This window comes from Anomalospiza imberbis, chromosome 23 (genome assembly GCF_031753505.1).
Source record: "Anomalospiza imberbis isolate Cuckoo-Finch-1a 21T00152 chromosome 23, ASM3175350v1, whole genome shotgun sequence".
NCBI lineage: Eukaryota > Metazoa > Chordata > Aves > Passeriformes > Viduidae > Anomalospiza > Anomalospiza imberbis.
In genome coordinates, this window is record NC_089703.1 from 7,796,015 (window position 1) to 7,816,409 (window position 20,395).

A 20,395-nucleotide genomic window follows, 5' to 3' on the forward strand; every position below is an offset into this window, starting at 1 on the left:
GAGTGCTTCAAATACTTTGGTCATACCGTCGGGAAGGGTCTGATGGGATTCTTTAATATTTCCTGCTGTCGGCCGCACCTTTACAATATTTTTATTTGCAGAACTGCTGTGTTGGAAGTAAGAAATGTAGCTCTGTTACATGGATGTCCTCTCAAGTTCTATATGCTCAGCCATGTTTCTGTTCCTTTTTCATTTGCTTCCTGCTCCGTTCAAGGACACTTTTTTCCCTGACTTTGTTGGCAGCCCCCTCCCTCCCATTTCGTTGCAGTCCAGGTGGTTTGAAGCCGTTGCTCGCTGTTGAGGGGTCTCTGTGCTGATGGCAACAAAGAGCTGTTGGTGAGGTTCTGTGTGCTGACCCTGTTAATCGGTGTCCGTTCGCTGATGTGCAGCTCCCCCATATTCCATGGCTGCGTCAACGAGCGCCTGGCCGATCGCACGCCCTCCCCCACTTTCTCCACGGCCGACTCCGACATCACTGAGCTGGCAGATGAGCAGCAGGATGAGATGGAGGACTTTGATGATGAGGCCTTTGTGGATGACACTGGCTCCGACGTTGGGACTGAGGAGGGATCAGACCTCTTCAATGATGGGCGCGACCCGTTTTACGACCGATCCCCTTGGTTCATTTTAGTGGGAAGGTTGGTGAGGTTACTCTGAGAATGGCCAAAAGGGACCAGCTCTTGCTGCAGACTGCAATGGCTTTGCCTTGTGCTACACAGATGGTCAGTCTAGCCAAAATATCCATGTCTGTAAATTGGCATTGCCAGAGAATGAGTGTAGTTCAACATTAAGTTTTGAATTCCTGTGTCTGGAGCCATGAAGACCTAAGCAGTAATTGAGAAAGTAACCCTTAGATGCGACAGCGTGAGTAAGTCTATCTCTAGTTAACTGTCACAGCTTGGAATGAACGGGGGTTTGTATACAGAATTTAAACCTTTATAGAATTCCCTATTCAGTTCTTGCAGGGTTGCTAAGATAGAATTGTAGTGTGTTATTTTCTTCCATGGAAGAGAATGTGCCTATGGTGGGAAGTCTTTCAGTCCAAACCCAGAAAGCCGTTTTCTTTGAAAACAGGTTTAACATCCGCTGCATACGAAAAGATGGCATGAGGAGAAAGAAGAATGGTCCTTTCTGGATGAGGAAAAGAGTGTTCTCTGAGATGATTTGGCTTCTCAGATTATGCTTGACTCTGTAGCCAGTATTACACAGTGAAAGTTCATCAACATTGAAATTCACCGTCTCTGTTTATCAGCACTTTCCCCGAGCTTGAATTCCTGAAACAGGTTTGCTTGGTGTATTTTAGAATATTATTGAGCTTTCCGGAACAGAAAGAATTAGGGCATTACCAGACCTCAGTGTGTGGTGTAGACCCTTAAGGACAGCAAGGTGCATTAAAGAAATGTAGTTCTTCACACTGTTTCTTCAGTAACAGTCTCGCTAACACACGCTTCTCATTACAAGAAACAGAAACGTTTTTATTTAGTGGCTTGGCTCCTCTCTCTGCTGCTTCCCTCTCCCCTAATGATGCTTTTGTGCTTCCTTGCTTACCCTGTAAGCCAACATCCTCATTAAGGTGCTTGCCACAGGCATGGTACAAAAAAAGGCTCCATGGCCAGCAGAAGGGAGGAACAAAGGAAAAGGGACCAGAGCTTGGCTTCATCCTTCTCTGTGAGTACAAGCAGGAAAGACTTCAGGGTCAAGATGGTGGAATCTTTATGCAGTTTCCTCAAATGCAGGACACTTGTTTGCATCATTTGTGAAAAGCAGAGATTGAGTTTGCTGGCCTTTATCAGGCTTTGAGTTCAGTTTAGTGTGTTTGTCTAACCTCAGGCATTGTCTGTAGTGAAACTTGGAACTTCTTTGATCCTGTTTTGTAAACAAAAATCACTGAAGTTGCAAGAAACTGCGTTAGTCCTCTGTGGTCTCTGAACCTGTGCCCTTACGTGCAGCGCTTGGTGGCCCGTTTTACAAACTCTGATTATCTGGTTCAGGTGGGGAGGCAGTGTGGGAAAGCCATCTGTGCTGCTCTGGGCTGGCTGTCAGCTCCTTTGAGGCCAGGGCTGCCCTGTGTGCCCCTGGAGCCTGGGAAAGAGCTGAGCTGTTGATGCTCACTCACAGACGGCTCAGGAAGCACAGCGCGAGCTGAGCAGATAGAGTGTGCGATGAAAACACTCGTGCTTCCTGGCAGGCACTCAGATTCCCTGCTTTGTGGAGAGCCCTGAGCTCTGTGTGTGGGGATGGACACGTGAAGCTGCAGCACTCTGGGCACTGGCCTGATGGTGTGAGCTGCATGTACAGAGCTGTGACTGTGTTGAGGAGTGAAACTCAGTTCCTATTATGAGGCTAGAGAGTGACTTTTCCTCAGTTGTTGGTTTCTATTGTTTCTAGTCCTCTAGTTCTGTTGTGCCCATTCTGTCAGCAGAGGCTGTTAGAGTGTCCAGCACCACTGAGTAGCAAGTGTTGTGAGTCCTCTGTGTCTTCCAGTGTGAGAACTCTGCTTTTGAACAGTGACTTAAAAGCACCAGGGGTATGTCCATCTCCAGAGGTATTGTCTTGAGCACGAGATCGTGTTCAGTTTGTAGCAAAACCAGAATTCCTTATCACTTCCAAGTGTGTACTGGTTGATACGTTATAGAATGTGAAGGACAAATAAAACAATTTTTAGTATTTCTGGGGGGTTGTCAGCAATAACAAGTGCAGGTCATGAAGGAGAGGAGGAGGAGAAGTGGAGCATGTAGTTATCCAACTCCCTGGCCATCACAGTTATTTTCTTTTCTCTCTCTGTGCTATGACTGTCTTTTATTTGTAACTCTTAAAGAAAACAAAAAAGAGCTGGTCCCTTTAGCCATCTCTTCTGGCATGCTGGGTTTCTTCAAGGTTGACTCTGTTTAATGGTGTGACATATCAAGCATTTGCTTTGTTTTTAAGGGAGGTGGGAGAGGACTTTGGGGTATTTTATTTAAATCCTAATGTGTTTATTTTAAAAATACCTGCCGTCATTTTGAGTTCTGTTGGTTTTGTTTTGTTTTTTTTAAAAATAGTGTTTGTTAAATTTAATTTCTAGTTTTGTTGTGAGTATGCCATTTTACCTCACCAATCTTTCTGCTAATCCAGCTCCCCTCTTTCAGTCTGCTGGGCTAAGTGCAGGGGGACACTTAGGGGCTCTCTGGGGAGCGGGAGTCCTCACGGATGTGGGAAGAGGAGGAGGATAACCTTAAGATTTCATCCACTCCTAACTTGGCACTGTCTCATGAGGAAGCAGCAGTAGTGCTGCATAGCCCAGCTCTGTTTTGGTGCAGCACATGTGCAGCTGCTCTCCACTCTACAGAAGAGATGCGGCATTTTCATCAGCAAACAGGAAGCTTTAAGCTTTTTTGCATTATGTGCTTTTTTGTCTCTACGTTAAAATTATTCCAGTGAACAAGGTGACTGGATGGAAGCAAATTGAGGGAGAAGAGAAAGGCATTTTTTCCTTGGGATGGTCATATGGTAGGGGTTAATTCAGCTGAGTGCTTTGGCTGTCACATGTTGAGCAGCCCCTTCAGAACTTTTGCCCTGCAAATAAACATATATTTTTATTTTTCATGCAGGTGTGCTTTCACTTTCCATTAGTTTGGCTTTGAAGGGAGAAGGCTTCTGCCTGACTCTCTTTAGTTAGTGACACTCCTGCTGTGCACATGAGTGCAAGACTCCCTGGCTTCTGTTCTGTTGGGAAATGTCTGTTCTCCCTGGCTTGAAACGTGCTTCTCAAACTGGGTGTGTTTTTCGTGTGGAGCAGAGAAGCACATACCTTTTGGAACTCCATCCCTGTTCCAGTCCAAGTGAACCATTGCAATTTCAGGAACTGTTTCCTTGTGTGGTTGGATGGTAGTTCCTCAGATGAGCATCACCTGAAATTCCAAAGCTAAAAATGAAAATGCTAGAGGGAAAAAATGAAATTCAACTTCCCATTTTGTTACTTGAAATTTAGTCTCTTTTCCCTTCCCCTGCTTTATCAGTGCTTACCTCACTTTGAAGCAGACTGAAAAGGAATTAAATCCTAATCTTAGTGAAGTGTTACGTTGCAGTTGGTTTTTTTGTTGTTGTATGGTTTTCATTTTTTTCATTTTTTGTTTTGCTACTTTATAGCCATATTAATCATCCTCTTCTCTATTGCATTTTGTCACCACTGTTTTTTTGGTAGCATTATTTTTGTGTCCTTGGTTCATGACTGACACCTGTTTGACTTCCTTGTCATTTCAAAAGAATTCATTCATCCTTGGAAGGGGCATGTGAGCCCAAGGAGCAACACTTGCCTTTTGTCATGCAGGACTTTTCCTAGGAATCTTAAACAATAACAGTTAAAAATTACAGGAATTAATTATGCATAATACTAAAGACTAATAAAAAGAACTGTAAGGAGGAAGTTAGTAAAACAAATTACTGTTGTTTAGTATGATTTAATGTGCATAAATTTATTACAATTGCATAATTAGTCACTTAATTTACTGACTGGTAAAAGTATTGGTTAAAGTTCTGTGCATCCCAGTACTCTTCTGAACTCTGGAACAGCTCATTTAATAAATAAAGCCTTCCATATTTCCCCCTTGTTGAGAGCTGTTCTTTAGCTGACTTGTTCAGCTTATCAACATTTAATGTCTTGCTCAGGTTAGCCCCACTGAAGTGTGATGCTTTAAAAACTACTGCAGTTCATTGCAGAAACATAAAATAACTTAATAACTTCAGTCTGACTTTTAATCAAAATCTACACAATTAAATTGGTTACCTTACTGCTCCAAAACAGACCCTGCTTGTATATCACTCAAAAGGTAGCCCAGGGCAGGATCATCCCCTGTGGGGCCTAAATGCTGTTTTTCCTTTGGGAAACTGCAAATTCTGAGGGGTTGCTCTAGAGTAGTACTGTCATGTCTTATTTGTTACGTTTTGTTTTTCAAAGAAATAAATCAAATGCTCCTAGAGAGATTTATCTGTGAAGACTTTCAGTCTTCCACTATCTGTGCAATCAGTGAATCTTCCAAGAAACCTAAGTGATGACTTATGGTTTATTGTGGGTTTCTGGTTATTCTGCACACAGGGTTATCAAAGGAATACAGAAGAGAGAAAACATCCAGTCAATCTGTTTTTAAAAGAGCGATTTTTTGTGTTCAGTAAAAAATTGAGGCTGTGTGAGCACAGTAGATCAATTCCTTTTTAATTTCTCATTTCCAACTACCTCATTCTTTACCATCAGTAGTTCCCTGACGGATTCTGTCAGCTTGCTAACAGCTCCATTCACAGCTGCAGTGCATCTCTGGTTCCCTTCCATACAGCCATCCTCTGTCCCTGTGTCTGTCACTCATTCCTGTGAGCCCTGGGTCCCCCTGAGCTCTGACTGAGCTGCCCTGGGCTTGGCCAGAGCTCTGTGCGGGCAGGAGGGACCCGGGACCTCCTGCAGGTCTGGGAGATGCAGTGTCTGAGATCTGGCTGCCCCAGCAGAGCTGCAGTGGGCTTTGGCACACCGTTCCTAATGCTGCCTGTGTTTCTCTCCTCCTGCCACCAGAGCCTTCGTGTACCTGAGCAACCTGCTGTACCCAGTGCCCCTGATCCACAGGGTGGCCGTGGTCAGCGAGAAGGGGGAAGTGCGCGGCTTCCTGCGCGTGGCTGTGCAGGCCATAGCAGGTGAGACACCGCTGCCTGCGAGGACCAGGCTAACCAGCCACACCATTCTGCTCATACTCAAACCTGATAACCTTCGCGTTGCAAAGAACACTTGCTCTCTGTTGGTATTGAAATGATTTCTTTTGTCGTTTCACCGTGTGGGCTGAGCATGAATAAGTCTTGAAATGATGCTACTGAACAAAAGATTTTAAAACTACGATGATGTTGTCCACCGAAGTTTCTACCTGGCAACTAATGCAACACTGCTTTTTAGGGCAGTGGAAGTAAGTCTGAAAACTAAAACTAAAGCAAAGTTTTTTCTTTCTGGCACTCAGTATAAACATCGGAGAAGGGTACCTGGTTTGATAGTTGTGGTGACCTGCAGTGAAGTTAAATGTACCAAGTTTTAGCTGGGCTCAAACTGTCCCTTTAAATAATGCTCAGAAATGTGCTCCTCTGGGGTCTGGGGAGAGCATGTGAAGAAGTTCCTGAACTGATGGTTTTCAGCATGGTGTGAGCAGAAATCAGCAGCAGTTTCCCCCTTCATTGCCTCACTAAAAACATGGAGACTAGGAGCTGCTTTAACACAGTGTTTAATCACGGGGAATTCTTTTCAGAAGAGAGGGGTAGATATACATTTATGGGTGGTAACGGCCTCAGCCAGTGCTGAGCTGCCATTGTGTGTGTGCCAGAGGTCACTGCAGGTCACTGCTCAGTCACTGATGTTTCAGACTTGCTCAGTGTGAGATGGGCTGGTTGGCAGGGCCATGCCTTATCCATGCTGGTGGGAGCACAGATCCTTCCCATAATTTGCCCTTTCCAGCAGTGGCCAACTGCCAACAGTTCTTGCTTCTTCAGGAAGGGTAACCCTGGGAGCTTCACTCTCCATGGGAACATATAATGAAACTCAGACTCTGAAGATGTGTAAGAATCACCCTGGCAGCGATTAAAACAAGTGAATTAAAATCTGGTTTAATGTGTACAAAAGTCTAGTTTGGTTTGGTCTCCTTAGCATTGACTGAATATTTCCAAATAAATATGTATCCATCCAAATGAACCGAATACACCATGGCTAACAGAAACTGAACTGGGGACATCTCTTAAAAAAGAGTTGGCATTATTATTATTATCCATGGCATTATTTGATCCCTGAGCAAAGTGTTGGGGCACGTTCTGAATCTTGGGATTTCTCCTATGACTATGCATTTACTGTGAAAAACCCTGGCATTTAACCAGGCCCTGTTGTTGTTGCTCTCTGTGGAGAGGAGGAGGTGAAATGAGCAGATTGTACGGACAGGTCCACCTTTCAGACTTCCAGCACGTCCTGGTGGAGCTTTGCTAGTGTTAGTGCTGAGTTCATGGCTACAGAATTTTAGATGTTCGTTTGCCTCAGTACAATAATCAGAGGGAAATAAATAATGAAAATTAGTACTAAAGTTGATTTGCATTCCAAATTCTCTTAAGTATTTTCAGAATGAAACTTGAGAGCTTGTCTTGTTTTCCCACACCAGAGTTCCCAAGGATAGGTTTCTGGCATGATCTGTTCCTGCACTTACTCCAGTTTGTAACTGGGTGACTCTTCTGCTTTCCATTTTGGTTTTCATTGTAATGAAAATTTCCCTTTGGATAGCTCTGTGGGGTCTCCCTTCTCCTCCCCATGATTTATTTATCTATCTTCTTTTTCCCCTGGTTTTTTTTAGCTGATGAAGAAGCCCCAGATTATGGATCTGGTATTCGACAGTCTGGGACAGCTAAAATTTCATTTGACAATGAGTATTTTGATAAGGTAAGAATTCTTAAATTTGAGTTAGGTATCTTTGAGTGTAGTAGCTTGTTCTTCTAAATAAAGAACACACGTTGTAGGGAAGGAAGGGGATGGCAAACTCAGAAAGTGCGGAAGTCTGTTACAAGCCTCTATATTTAATTTTTCAGAGTGATTTTTCTTCAGTTGCAATGACTCGGTCTGGACTGTCACTGGAGGAGTTAAGGATTGTGGAAGGGCAAGGACAGAATTCAGAGGTTACCACTCCTCCAGAGGAGATCAACAGAATGAATGAGCTGGGTAAGCAACAAATATGTGGTATTTGGAGAACTTCTGGGAAACTCGTGACACTTTCAGTCAGTCATAGAAAGGAGTTCTGAGTGTCCTGCAAGAATGTCATGGTTAGGGACAGGTGTTACCAATGGGTTGAACGTGAGAGATCCTGGTTGAGCATGAGAGATTCATTTGAAGAACTGTGCTGAAAAACTTCCCAGATGTTTGGATCTTTTGGTTATCAGCAAATTACTTGGGTTTAAGAGGAAAAAAAAATGTGATGGGGCTAAACTGCCTCCTGAAGAACTATTTCAAGAAAAGAAAGGAGAAAAAAAAATTTAAAAATTATTTAATGTGGGATGTTTTTTTTTCCCCTAAGACTTGAAGTCAGCCACTTTGGATGGAAAGATGACTATGGAAGGATTCACTGAGGAAATTGGCGATCACCTGAAGCTGGGCAGTGTGTTTACCTTCCGTGTGACAGTGCTTCAAGCCAGTGGCATCCTGCCCGAATATGCAGATATTTTCTGCCAGTTCAAGTAAGAATTTGTCCTTACTTGCATTAGGCAATGAATGGTGTGATAGAGAGAGCAAAGAACAGGGGCAGTGGAACTCTGAGAGCTTTTCAGATGGGTGGAGGTGCTGTACGGCCCAGAAAAACACCTTGTCACTTACGGGCGTTCCTGGTCCTCACTTTCTCTTAGGCAGATGTTAAGGGTTAAAGTTTTGCAGAAAGGAATTAGGAATCAAAGTGGACTCAAAGTTACTATTTTATAGCTATCTTAAGGTTTTAAGCTTTTAATGTGGAAAATTCAATACTAGATTGTACATACACCCATTTGAATGAAAGCTGCATGACCCTGGAGGAAATCAGTACTTCTCAAGTGAAAGTGGTTTTAGGCTTGGGTTCTTAAGGAAGAGAACAAAAAGGAGTAATAAAGACATACAAGTACCACAATTGTGGTCCCACAAGACTATGGTACGCCCAGCTTTAGGCCATCGCTCAACTGCTTCTAAAGTTCCAGCAGAATACATTTCTTTTAGGGTTTCCTTTCAGGGTTGGATTCAGAGCACAGCAATCTTCATTAAACCATTCTGTGGTGGCTGATTTTTGGTTTATTTTTTTAAAGCTTTTTGCATCGACATGACGAAGCTTTCTCAACAGAACCTCTCAAAAACAACGGCCGAGGGACTCCCCTTGGGTTTTACCATGTTCAGAATGTAAGTAAAGCTTTCCGTGAGCAGTAGCTTCCTCTGGCAGCCCTGGCAGTTGTATGCGTCCTTCAAGGCAAGCAGAATTATTAAGAATAGACAGTACTAGGAGTGATCAGGTGAATGATGTAATCCCCATCACAAAACCAAACACAGAATGATTCTTTGTGGCAAATTTAACTCTTCTTTCACCTCTACTTCCTGCCATTGAATTCTGTGTTTCCTTTCCAGGATGAAAACAGTCTAGAATTCAGGAAATAAAATACACGTATGAATAGCAGTGCTCATGATCTCAGATGAACTGGATATATCTATTTTTATGAACTGTAATGTTTTGGTTACATGCAGCCTCCTCTTCTCCTACTTGAAATTTTCTCCTTTATTGGAGAGTAGAATTAATGCCTAAACCAGAAGGGAATGCAATTGCTTTTACTGTGAGTGACACTAAGTGGTATGAAAAATACAGACTCCTAAAAGAGATTTCCTTTTTTTGAATGTCTCCTTTTCTTTCCTTACTCTTGAAATAGATTGCTGTGGAAGTGACAGAATCGTTTGTGGAGTACATCAAAACAAAGCCTATTGTCTTTGAAGTCTTTGGACATTATCAGCAGCATCCTCTCCACCTGCAAGGACAGGATCTCAACAGGTATTGGTCACTAGCCTGGCATAAAGGCACTTGGGGGATCATGCTCAGGTTATGCAGTTTTTGTACTCCTGAAATTGTGCACCACAGCCTCACAAGCAGAATTCCTGGTCGAGGTAAAAGTGCTGGCAGAGGCCTGTTTACCCAGTGTAGTGACTGATGAATTGTTCTGCCCTGTCAAGCATGGAAAGCTGTTCTGCCAGTCCACCCTAAAAGCACGCTGCTGGTTGGAGCACTGCACTGGGAATACTGGGGACTTCAGCAGTGACCTCTGAGCTCTGGGAAAATCTCAACAGGGCTCCTAGGCTTGGTTAAGCTAGACTAGAAAAAGAGCATAGTTTAGTCTGAGAAGTGTGCTGAGCCCCCTTGTTTTCCTGACAGGGGATATTTACCTGTCTCCATAGAATTGTGAGGATATTTTTAGAGACAGTAATAGGTGTGTGTACACAAAGATGCATGTGTGTGCATTTGTGTATATTTCTTACGTTTAACTGCCTCTGTATTGACAGCTCTTCATTTCTCTGTAGCCCTCCACAGCCTTCTCGAAGATTCTTTCCTCCCCCTATGCCACTGTCAAAGCCAGGTGAGAACAGCTCTCTGATTGTGTACATCACCGGTCTGCTACTGCGAGTGGAGGTTGTAGTGTATTCCTGAGGTATCCAGGGCACGAGAAATGTAAATGGAGTGAGTGGTACAGGGGGCACTGAATGTCTTTGCTGGCTCTCTGCCCTCTTTATGTTTTATTTTTATTTCTTCTCAACCTCCTCTGCAGGAAGTGCTGCTTAGTTCATTAGGGGGTAGAATTCCATTCCTGAGGTATTGACCATATTCCATGAGATCTGGCTATGGCTCTCCCTGTGCTTACTGAGCACTTACTGACAGGAAATTTGCTTATTCATTACTGGCTTCATCTTTTTGCTCTCTCATGTTCTCGTTTAGTGAGTCAGACTTGTTGAAATGATTCTTGGTTTTCTTTGCCTAATTGGAATAATGCATGCTGAACTCTTTTGTGATTTTTTTTTCCCATTTCACCTTTAATTTTCTCCTTCTCCCTCTTTCACCTGCATATTCTACCACCCTTTCTTTGTGTGTGTTGCATTCCTCTGCAGACCATGAAAGGAAAATTGAGTTGATTAGGTACCTTATGTCTGGCTATGTAAACGTGCATGTGCTGAACACGCTGTCCGAGCATGCCAACGTGCTCGCCTCCTCTGCCGTGGCTGCTTTCCAGGATGGAGCTGACCAGCTGCCACCTTTTCTCTTTCTGCCTGTTCCCAGTTGTCAGAGTGAGCGGGCTCCTAAACGAGATGGTTAGTAGCCAAACTTGGTCTGTGATAGATGTAGAAGTAGTTCCAAAATGTGCTTTGGAATTCCTTTTTCCTTCATCATGTAGCAGTATTAGGAGTAGAAGCTGCCATGGTTGTGCTCATGGAAGGATGATGCTGTGCTTAAATTTAGGGCTCTTTTAGGAAGAACCATAGAGACAGTCTGTAGACTCCAGTGTGCTGGGAGTCACAGATTTTTCTGTGTCACTGCATCTGTTCCCTGATACTTCCAGGACCTCTGATTTTTTCTGTGTTCTGGATAGAGTTTTGTGATACTGGGATGAGAGATGCATATGGAAACACAGGCAGGTATAGAGGAAACATTCTGCTGTGTTCTGTGTAGGCTTCCTTTTCACTCAGCTTCCTTTCCTGCCACTAGCAGTGCTGTTCCACTTCCATTCCACTTCTCTTTTATTTAACTCAACAAAAAGTCATGCTGATTAACAATTGTACCAGAGCAAGTCTGTGAGAACATCTAGAATCAAGCTTTCATGTTTAGTTACATGTGTCTTGCTGTTGCTTTTCTCTTCTGATGCTTGTGAGTCGCTCTGCTTAGCAATAACCTTGAGTGACTTGTGTGTTTGATGTTCCTCTGGCTGGAGTGAGTTATGTGCAGCTGCATGAGATGATTGGGTGTAGGAGAGTTACTACCCTGAGTAACGTATGGGAAGGTAAATGATGAGCCTGAAGCTTGCTGCCTCCCAGGGTGGAGCTGTGCTGTGAATAACTGATTCCTGTAAAATCTGTCCCTGTGAGGCAGCTGCTATTTCACCCAGAAAAGAAACAGATCTCAAAAGAGAGCACCTAGGCATTCCTCTAAGGACTTATTTAACTGGGGGCTGTTGTGTCCTTCCGTTGTATGGGAAATTAAGTCATGGTAGAAGCCGAAGAATACAGAGATGTAAAGGTGGGGGAACCTAAAGAATACCTGAGCAAGGGGGGATTGGGTCTTGAGAGGCAGAATGGAGAATAGTTATTGGGCTTAAAAGCAGTAAGGTTAGTATGTGAAAGGAGAAAAAATGGAAGATCAGAGTTACAAAAATCCCAGTCAGAGTGTACAGGAGCTAAGCTTTTAAAATGTTCCCATTTACAAAAATGTAATGAGTAAACAGATAAGAGAAAGCATGTAATGGCAACTAAAAGGTATGATGTGTGAGGGAGTATTAGGTTATTTCTAGAATTTAAGCTGTCTCATTATTTTTTTGACATGGTTTATCCCTACATTTGAATGAAAGGAATTAGAGGGGATCTGGCTGGTTATACTCACTAATGCCAAGAGATAAGGAGCCCAGAAAAATACTTAGGCAGGATTAGGGCTCTGGAATAAGTCTTGTTCTGCCTTTTTACATATACAATATCTTAAGCAAGTGGTGCAGGAGTCTGGCAGTTTTCTAACATGAAGAAGTGAAAACTGAAGTTTTAAGTTCTGTTCTTTTCCTCTTGTGTGGGGAAGGTGAAATGTACTTTATGGGTGAGTAATGCTGCAGATGAACAGACCTCAGCAATTCTGAGTCACCAACTGTCAAGCCATAAAGCAACTGATGCACATTTGAGGAGACTACTTCTCTGTGGATCTAGAGGGACTGTGTATTCTTCCAGGCTCTTTGGATGCACTTTTGTTCCGTTATTTAACTTCAACATTTTTTTCTATTCTAGTAACCTAGACTTAAAAACACTTAGAGAAATCACGATTGCTGTAAGCAGCATCATTTTCATGGTAAAAGCTGTGGTCTGCCTACGTACACAGAATATGTAGGACCTCTGAAATGGCACGTTTCTCTGAGTCCTGGATAAGCTTTACTTGTTCAGTCTTTGTAAACCACTCTTTTTTTCTTCTTTCTTTCTTTTAAGTGCCAGCTACAAAGCTGAATACTATGAGCAAGCCCAGCTTGGGCCAGAGTGTGAGCAAATACGACCTCCTGGTGTGGTTTGAGATCAGTGAACTGGAGCCAACAGGGGAGTAAGTCCTGTATTAATATTGTGACTAACATTGTGTTTCAAGAACGGTGGTTTATGAGATTACTCGGTTTTTTCCCCCTTTGTTCTGTTCAGACCAGGCTGATGTTTAGCAGTCACCATGGTGGGGGCCTGGCTGGTTTGTAGTGATGGGTGTCCAGTCTGCTGGCAGTAGTTGTCCCCAGTGGAAGGGACTAAAGCGATAGAATGGCTTTCTTTCACACTTGGAGGGATCTTTCCACGGTGACATTCCAGACACGGGCACAGGAAAGCTTCCCTGTGTAGGCCATGAGTTTGGATGCTTTGGGACACTGGAGGCTTTACTCCAGTCACGTAGCAGACTGTTCAGTGTTCATCTCTGCTACAAAGAAGGTTTTCCCCTGACGGGGCTTTAGGGGTTATATAGAGAAGTGAGTTCCACAGTTTCCCATTAGTACTGGAAGTACAGTGGATGATGCTTCCACGATTCAGGGATCCTCTAATGCCAGAAGGAGCCTGTTTGTAGAGGAGGTGGAAAGACACACTCTTATGTCTTAGCTGCTGCAAGGAGGGGAAGCTGCTGGCAGCGGAAGCTGCTGGCAGCGGAAGCTGCTGTGCTGCTACATCCTTGATTCCCTGTGTCACACAGGTACATCCCTGCTATTGTGGATCACAGCGGGGGCCTGCCCTGCCAGGGGACCTTTCTGCTGCACCAGGTACTGATGAAAGCTGTGGAACAGCAAGTGTCATCTCTGCAGGGCGGGAGGGGATGCTGCTGCCTGGGCTTTGCACCTCCTTTCCCGCACAGCTGTGCAGTGGCAGGCAGGATCTCCCAGCCTGTGCTTGCTCTGTTGCCTTTGGGCTGTGAGGGCATTGCCTGGCCCCCAGGATATTGCTGTTCCTGTTGCTTACCAGAGGGCATCCCATGAAAGAGGAAAGCCTTTTAAAAAGCAGGAACCTTTGGGACCAGATTTGTGCCTTCGGTGTTCTCCAGCATCTCTAAGGACACAGAAGGATCATGTGGACTCAAATTCCATTTGCTCTCTCTCACTGCTTGTGGTTATGACACATAATCTATGAAGTGACCGGGTCTCAGTGCATCTTAAATTCCTCTTACCATCCTTAATAATCTAGCTTTATCATTAAATCTAGCTAGATTATAAAGATAATCCCAGTTAAATATGGTTTGTAGGTTTAAAGTTACATTTTTCCTACTCTGTCTTTGTGGAGTGAGGAAGGGGAAGCATTTAATTTCTTTTACTTATGAAAATATAAAATCCCCTTGAAGTGAATTTTAGGGCCCTGAAACAAAGAGTTGCTTGTTCAGTTACAGATTATATGTAATGATATTATTTAAATCACTTGAATGGTATTAAAATAAATTAATGATATTATTTAAATGATATTATTTACTTTACTTTTGCAGTGTAAGTGCAAAATAGACGATGTGTGTGTGTGTGAACACTTCAGCAGTGTTTTGTTTCTGAACTCCACAGGGAATCCAGCGGAGAATCACAGTCACCATTATCCATGAGAAGGGCAATGAGCTGCACTGGAAGGATGTGCGAGAGCTGGTGGTTGGTGAGTACATGGTTTTGTGTCTTGCTCTGTAGGGAAGAAGAGCTATTACTGGTAGTTTCTCTTTGTATCAGATTCTGTCATTTTTATGAGCGCTGCCTGTAGGAGGAGAATTTTAAAAAGATCCAGAGGAAAAACTTAAGTTTTGCAACTTCCACCTACAGCTGCTTGTTATTCATGTAGTCTGAAATTATATTTGGGAAAACAAATTCCTTTTGTGTTGCAGTTTGAATTTTGATTGATTCTGCCTCCTCCTCTCTTTAGGGCGTATAAGAAATAAAGCAGAGGTAGATGAAGCTGCTGTGGATGCCATTCTGTCTTTGAATATTATTTCTGCAAAATACCTGAAGTCCTCTCACAGCTCCAACAGGTAAGTGAATGAAGTGGGCACTCCAGCAGGAGTGGCTGTTTCCAGAAGGGAGGAAGGTTCGAGTCCACCTCTGCTGCACCTGCTGAATGCTGGAGGTGTGATCCTTCCAAGCACTGGAATTCTTCCTTCTCTGTTAGAGGCCTGGCTGTGAAGCACCAGTGGCATTAAAGTGGATTTGGGATGCTGCTCCTGCCTATGGGCTCTCTGCCACCAGGTGTCTGTAAAGGCAGCAGGGACTGGGGGATTGGCAGTTGTTGCCTTCCACTGAGAAGTGGGTATTTTAGCGTGTGTGAATTAGTGGATCAGTATAACTGGAAAACAGGGAGACTGTTGCTGGTTTCCTGTCCGATACTATTGGATTTGCAGTTGGAAAGCCCTGTGCTTTCTGTTATGTTTCTATAAATCCCTCTGTATCTCTGTAGTTTTCTGTAAGGTGGGCAGCTTGGGTGAAGGATGAGTGGGATGAAGCTGTTGGCCATCTCATCCCAAAATGCCAAGGTTTAAGTTGTAGGATGAGTGCATGGCAGTGTGGTGGAAGGGAATTGAGGCCCTGGTAAGGGATATGTCTTACGTTTGCTCATTGTCTGCAGACTTGTTTGCTGCTTTCTGTGGGGTTTTTTCACTTTGTTTTGTTTCTTAGTCCATGTTCTGTTCCTCTCAGCTGTTGCTTTTCTGTTGTGCTTTTGGCTGCACTAACTGAAGCTCTTTCTATGTTTTTACAGGCTCTTTCTTGATAAGGATATGCCTAGGTATTTTCTGTTTGCTTTCTTTGTACATAAAGATTCTTGAAAATAGAATGCTTTATGTCCCATTTGTATTGCTGCCACTTCCCTCGGCTTTTGCTGAATTCTGTTAGCACACCTCCTAGCTCTTCCAGAAGTAGTCTTCCTCTTCCTCCTCCTCCTCCTCCTGCTCCTCTTCCTCTGTGTCAGAGGGTTATTCAGGTACAGTTCGCTGGGGGACTTGTGAAGGTGAGCTTTCCTTCACACGTGAGAGTAGGAGAATTTCCTTTGAGCAGTCTTTCTGATTCTCTTGATGTGCTGTCAAATATAGACCCTTTCTGTAGTCCCTGCTATTTTCTTCCCAGTGTTCTGTATCCAAGAACTAAATTTGGAATTTCTCACTGTCTCTGACACTGCTTGTTTGAAGGACCAAGCCAAGGACTCAGTTATGAGGTTACTTGATTTGCTCTGATCAAATAGCAGTGGCTGCCATGTGACTGCTATTCAGCCTCTGTTCTGGGGCTGGATTTGTTTATGAAATTTAACCATGTGGTTGCCACTCCTTAGTTTAGCAGCTGGCAGAGGAGCCAGACATGCAGTAGCTGGCCATGAAGTTGAAAAAATTGCTTGCTGCCATAGCTAAGTCATGACGAAAGTTTAAAACACAGGGACTCAACACAGATGTGTAAAGGCTTAGAAGACAACTGTGCTCTTTGCCTAATCTAACTCAAATGGGGATTATTACTTTACAGTACTTCACAGTGTTTTTAAAGCTACCAAATACTTGACCTTTAGATTCCGTTTCTCTGTATTTTTAATAGAAACAACATATTTAGAAGTAGTTTCCTAAATATGGTTCTTTAAATGCAAACAGTACCTAGCAGTGTTCTCACTTGACTGCAGTTCATGGTGCCTTTATGTATTAGCTTGGAATTATGTAATTGGTATCAGAGAAAGGGGATTCTTGAGAGCTCTATTTGAGATCGAACTCTTTGTTTCTGACATGTCTGCTCTTAGGCTGTTTCATGTTTCTTCTTGTTTTGCTTTGTATTTTCTTACTTCTTCTACCCCCACCCTGCTATTTGTCTTTTGTCTTTAGTTTCATCTTCTATTTTTCTGAGTTGGGAATTAGGACAGAAATTCTTCAGATACATAACTTACTTGAAAAAAATAATATACATGAAGCACTTTCTTGCTTTTAGTACTACATCATTTGGACTCAAAATGGGATAAAAATAGCAAGAGGATTTGGGAGGGAAATTATGTAGAGACGATGAAGAATGAATACCTTCGGTTTCTGTCACCGGTGTGGAAAGGTGTGCTGAGTTCCTGAAGAGGGGCATAGGTCTTCTTTCCAAAGGGACCTTCCTGAAATCAGTCGCTGCCTGTGAGAAAGGAGAAAGCTCATTTCCCCAAGCCCCTGCTAGGGAGGGGATAGTATAACGATGCCTTTAGATGTGGTGATGGGGCTGTGCTGTGTGTGATGCTGTCTCCCACTTTTTACTTGAACCTTCTGGATTGCTGGGGTAGAGCTGTGGGAGCGTTCAGCTCCTCTTTCCTTGTCCCACACTGAAGAAACGTCTTACAGAAGTCCTAAAATATGGTGTAGAAAGAACCTTCCCATGCACTTTTAAGATGCAGCTGGGCTGAATTGCAGCAGTAGAAATTAATTTTCTCTGTTTAGAAACAACTGTTCAGTGCTGACTTCCCTGCAGAGCTATGACAGCTTCTGTTTTCTGCATTCCCTCTTTTCTCTTTTGGATAAGTCTTCTCCATAACAGGCGGTGGTCTTTATGCCACACTGTTTGAGGTAGAAGTAAATTATCTTGGAAATAAAGAGAAGGTTTTTGCTTCAAGTATTTGTTATCCTCATCACTGTAAGAAGAGATGCTTTACACCGAGTGATGAGAGGGCTGCAGGGGAACTCTCACCATTGACCTTTTACTGTCCTTCTTTCCAGGACTTTCTACCGGTTCGAGGCGGTTTGGGATAGCTCCTTGCACAACTCCCTCCTCCTCAACCGAGTGACTCCGTATGGAGAGAAGATCTACATGACCCTTTCTGCCTACCTGGAGGTGAGACACCAGTGCCTTCCTGCTGGCTACAGACTAGTTGAGACAGGACACAGAGTGTACCCACGAGAGATAGATTCAAAAGGGATTTGAATCCTGAAGCCACTAAGAGTATTTATCCATTTCCTGAGAACAGGGTGGAAAAATGTACTCACAGTTAACATCTTGATGTCAAGGTATTACTGTCTTGCAACACAAGAGATACTGCTGGTCTTACCTTTTTGTGCCTTGTTTTATCTGTCTTCATATCTGAAAATCCACTGAAATCAGTGAACACTGCTGTGTAAGTAGTGGTGTTAGAAAGAGTGGCTTAGCTCTTGGCTTGTGTACTGTGTAGTAAAATAATTTCATGGGATGCATCAAGAAATTTGGCAGTTCTCTTTCACAGATACACATAAGAAAACCACTCACCAAAGACCCAAACAAGAGCAAATTTCAAAAGCTGTCCCACTAAGGGCAGCAGTGTAACTTGGCACAGTTGGCTGCAGCCATTCATTCAGTGCTGGTGTTCCTCTTAGCTTGACCACTGCATCCAGCCTGCTGTGATCACAAAGGATGTCTGCATGGTGTTTTACTCCCGAGACGCCAAGATCTGCCCACCGCGCTCCCTGCGCAACCTCTTTGGCAGCGGCTACTCCAAATCCCCGGACTCGTAAGTCCAGCTGCCATTTTGGTGTTGGCCTTTTTTGTCGGTATTTGTGTTTCCTCTTAGAGGATGTAGTTTAGTTTTCTTAATTTTTTTCCTTGAAACTTTACCTTCTCATAGGTGCTCCAGTCTGATTTTGAATGTTCTTTCTTGCATTCATTTCAGTGGAACTCAGATGGCTTCTCTTTTTACGGACCTCTTTTCCAGACTGACAGAGCTGGGAAGGGGGATCCATTTTGCAAGCTTGCACATAGATGACCTTGATCCTGACCTTGGAATTTACTGCAGCATGTGCTCTTCAAGTCCAGTTCAGGGTGGGGAGGAACATGGGAGAAATGCCTTTTTTTGGGATCTTGCAGTCTGTTCTGGCTGTTTTGGGCAAGAGTAGAATTGAAATCTAGTTCTAACTATCAGCTATACTTAAAATTCTGCTTTGGGAACCACTGAGCTAAAGCTGAAGCACTTTATTTCTGAAGATAATAAATAGTGTGTTTTTGTTTCTTCTGCTTTCTTGTGAACAGCAATCGAGTAACTGGGATCTATGAACTGAGTTTATGCAAAATGGCAGACACAGGAAGTCCAGGTAAGCAGTGACTGGGTGTTCCAGTGATAAATGTGAAATACTGCAGAAGATTTCTCAGGCAGAATGGAGTAAACATTTCTCTCCTGATCAGAAGCAGTTCCTGTGTTTCATAGGAGCAATGGAACGTTGCTATTCCATAAAATACTTACTCAGGCTTTTACTTTAGACTCAAGTCTGTGTTTACCATTGGTGAACAAGGATTCACTGGAAACTTGGTGTTTTCTGACATAGGTAACTCAGGACAATGAGTGCATGTACCTGAGTCTTAGGGGCATAATCCATGGCTCATAACTAACCCTTGAGACTGGGTTTTGTAGCAGTAGAGCCTTTTCTTGTCTTTTGAAGAGGTTGCTGATTTCTGATGCCAACTTCACACCAGGAAGGAATGTAATTCATGGTGTATCTGTGTATTTTCCTTCTAAGATGTAGAGACTGAGGTCTTTGTGTTAAATTAAACTGAACAGGAGTATGTATTATATCTTGGTCAATAGAAAATACTTGAAAAAAGTAAGAAAGCTGGACTAAATCAAATATCTTTGGTTGTGTCTTTGCAGGTAATGAAATCCTTGTGTTGTATATTTCCAGCCAAACAGCAGAAGTGCTGGTTCTTTGCAAATTGCTGATTATTTCTCAGTGACACCTCTCCGGCTATGGTTTTAACACGTCTCATGTTGTTTTTTACTGCTCAGGAATGCAGAGGAGGAGGAGGAAAGTCCTGGATACTTCTGTGGCATATGTGAGGGGAGAAGAGAACCTGGCAGGTTGGAGGCCCAGGGGTGACAGCCTCATTCTAGAGCATCAGTGGGAACTGGAGAAACTGGAGCTGCTGCATGAGGTGAGTGAAGAGATGAAAGTCAAGATTTAAATCAATTCTCCTGGCAGAGAAGATACAGAGTGTGGCTGGCTGCTGAGCAGAGTCCTCAGCTCAGATTCTCGGTGTATTCAACAAAGGCAAATTCAATTTCCAGTGCCACTGTAAACTCCCTTCCCTGGGGAAAGTTACTGGTATGAATAGTAAAGGATTCTTAAGAATTCAGTGTCTGTAAATTGGCACCTGCCTGGAGCGGACGATACTGATTTCTTTCCCTACTAGGTGGAAAAAACCCGACATTTTCTTCTGCTTCGTGAGAAGCTTGGTGACAGCATCCCCAAGTCCCTGAGTGACTCGTTGTCTCCCAGCCTGAGCAGTGGAACCCTCAGCACCTCCACCAGCATTTCCTCTCAGATTTCGACCACGACCTTCGAGAGCGCGGTGACGCCCAGCGAGAGCAGCGGCTACGACTCCGCGGACATCGAGAGCCTGGTGGACCGGGAGAAGGAGCTGGCCACCAAGGTATGGCACGGGGCAACCATCCTGCTGGCAGCTGGGGTGCCAGAGGGGGATTATAGGTCAGTCACGAGCTTCTCAGATAGCTTGGGGAATATCCACTAACGTGAGAGTTTCATTTCAACATCTTGGTTAGTGAAATAAGCCACTCTCACCAGCCAGTGCTGCTGGGGAGGTTTGGGCTGTGCCTGTATCTCGTTCCCCTGGGTCAGTGGTTCTATAAAAGCTTTCTCATTTTATCAAGTGAAGTGATTATTACTCTCTTCTCTGATTTTTCATAGCAGTTTAGAAATTGTTTTTTCTTTCATGA

The 20,395-nt window shown here is 43.5% G+C and overlaps 1 protein-coding gene across 9 annotated transcripts in view; it reads left to right on the forward strand.

Annotated features, from left to right (window-relative positions):
* The window catches only part of KIF1B (kinesin family member 1B), a 73,785-nt gene that overhangs the window by 49,311 nt on the left and 4,079 nt on the right, over positions 1-20,395 (forward strand). For 6 of the 9 annotated variants that reach the window (XM_068171701.1, XM_068171704.1, XM_068171703.1 and 3 more), the window contains 17 exons: positions 390-638; positions 5,540-5,658; positions 7,338-7,423; positions 7,570-7,699; positions 8,052-8,211; positions 8,803-8,893; positions 9,412-9,530; positions 10,055-10,110; positions 12,704-12,812; positions 13,437-13,503; positions 14,284-14,368; positions 14,630-14,735; positions 17,418-17,532; positions 18,048-18,181; positions 18,697-18,758; positions 19,448-19,593; positions 19,852-20,091. In XM_068171701.1, the coding sequence (XP_068027802.1) occupies positions 390-638; positions 5,540-5,658; positions 7,338-7,423; positions 7,570-7,699; positions 8,052-8,211; positions 8,803-8,893; positions 9,412-9,530; positions 10,055-10,110; positions 12,704-12,812; positions 13,437-13,503; positions 14,284-14,368; positions 14,630-14,735; positions 17,418-17,532; positions 18,048-18,181; positions 18,697-18,758; positions 19,448-19,593; positions 19,852-20,091 (2,074 nt within the window). The remainder of the gene's footprint in view (positions 1-389; positions 639-5,539; positions 5,659-7,337; positions 7,424-7,569; positions 7,700-8,051; positions 8,212-8,802; positions 8,894-9,411; positions 9,531-10,054; positions 10,111-12,703; positions 12,813-13,436; positions 13,504-14,283; positions 14,369-14,629; positions 14,736-17,417; positions 17,533-18,047; positions 18,182-18,696; positions 18,759-19,447; positions 19,594-19,851; positions 20,092-20,395) is intronic. The other 3 variants (XM_068171707.1, XM_068171708.1, XM_068171709.1) reach the window with 1 other exon arrangement.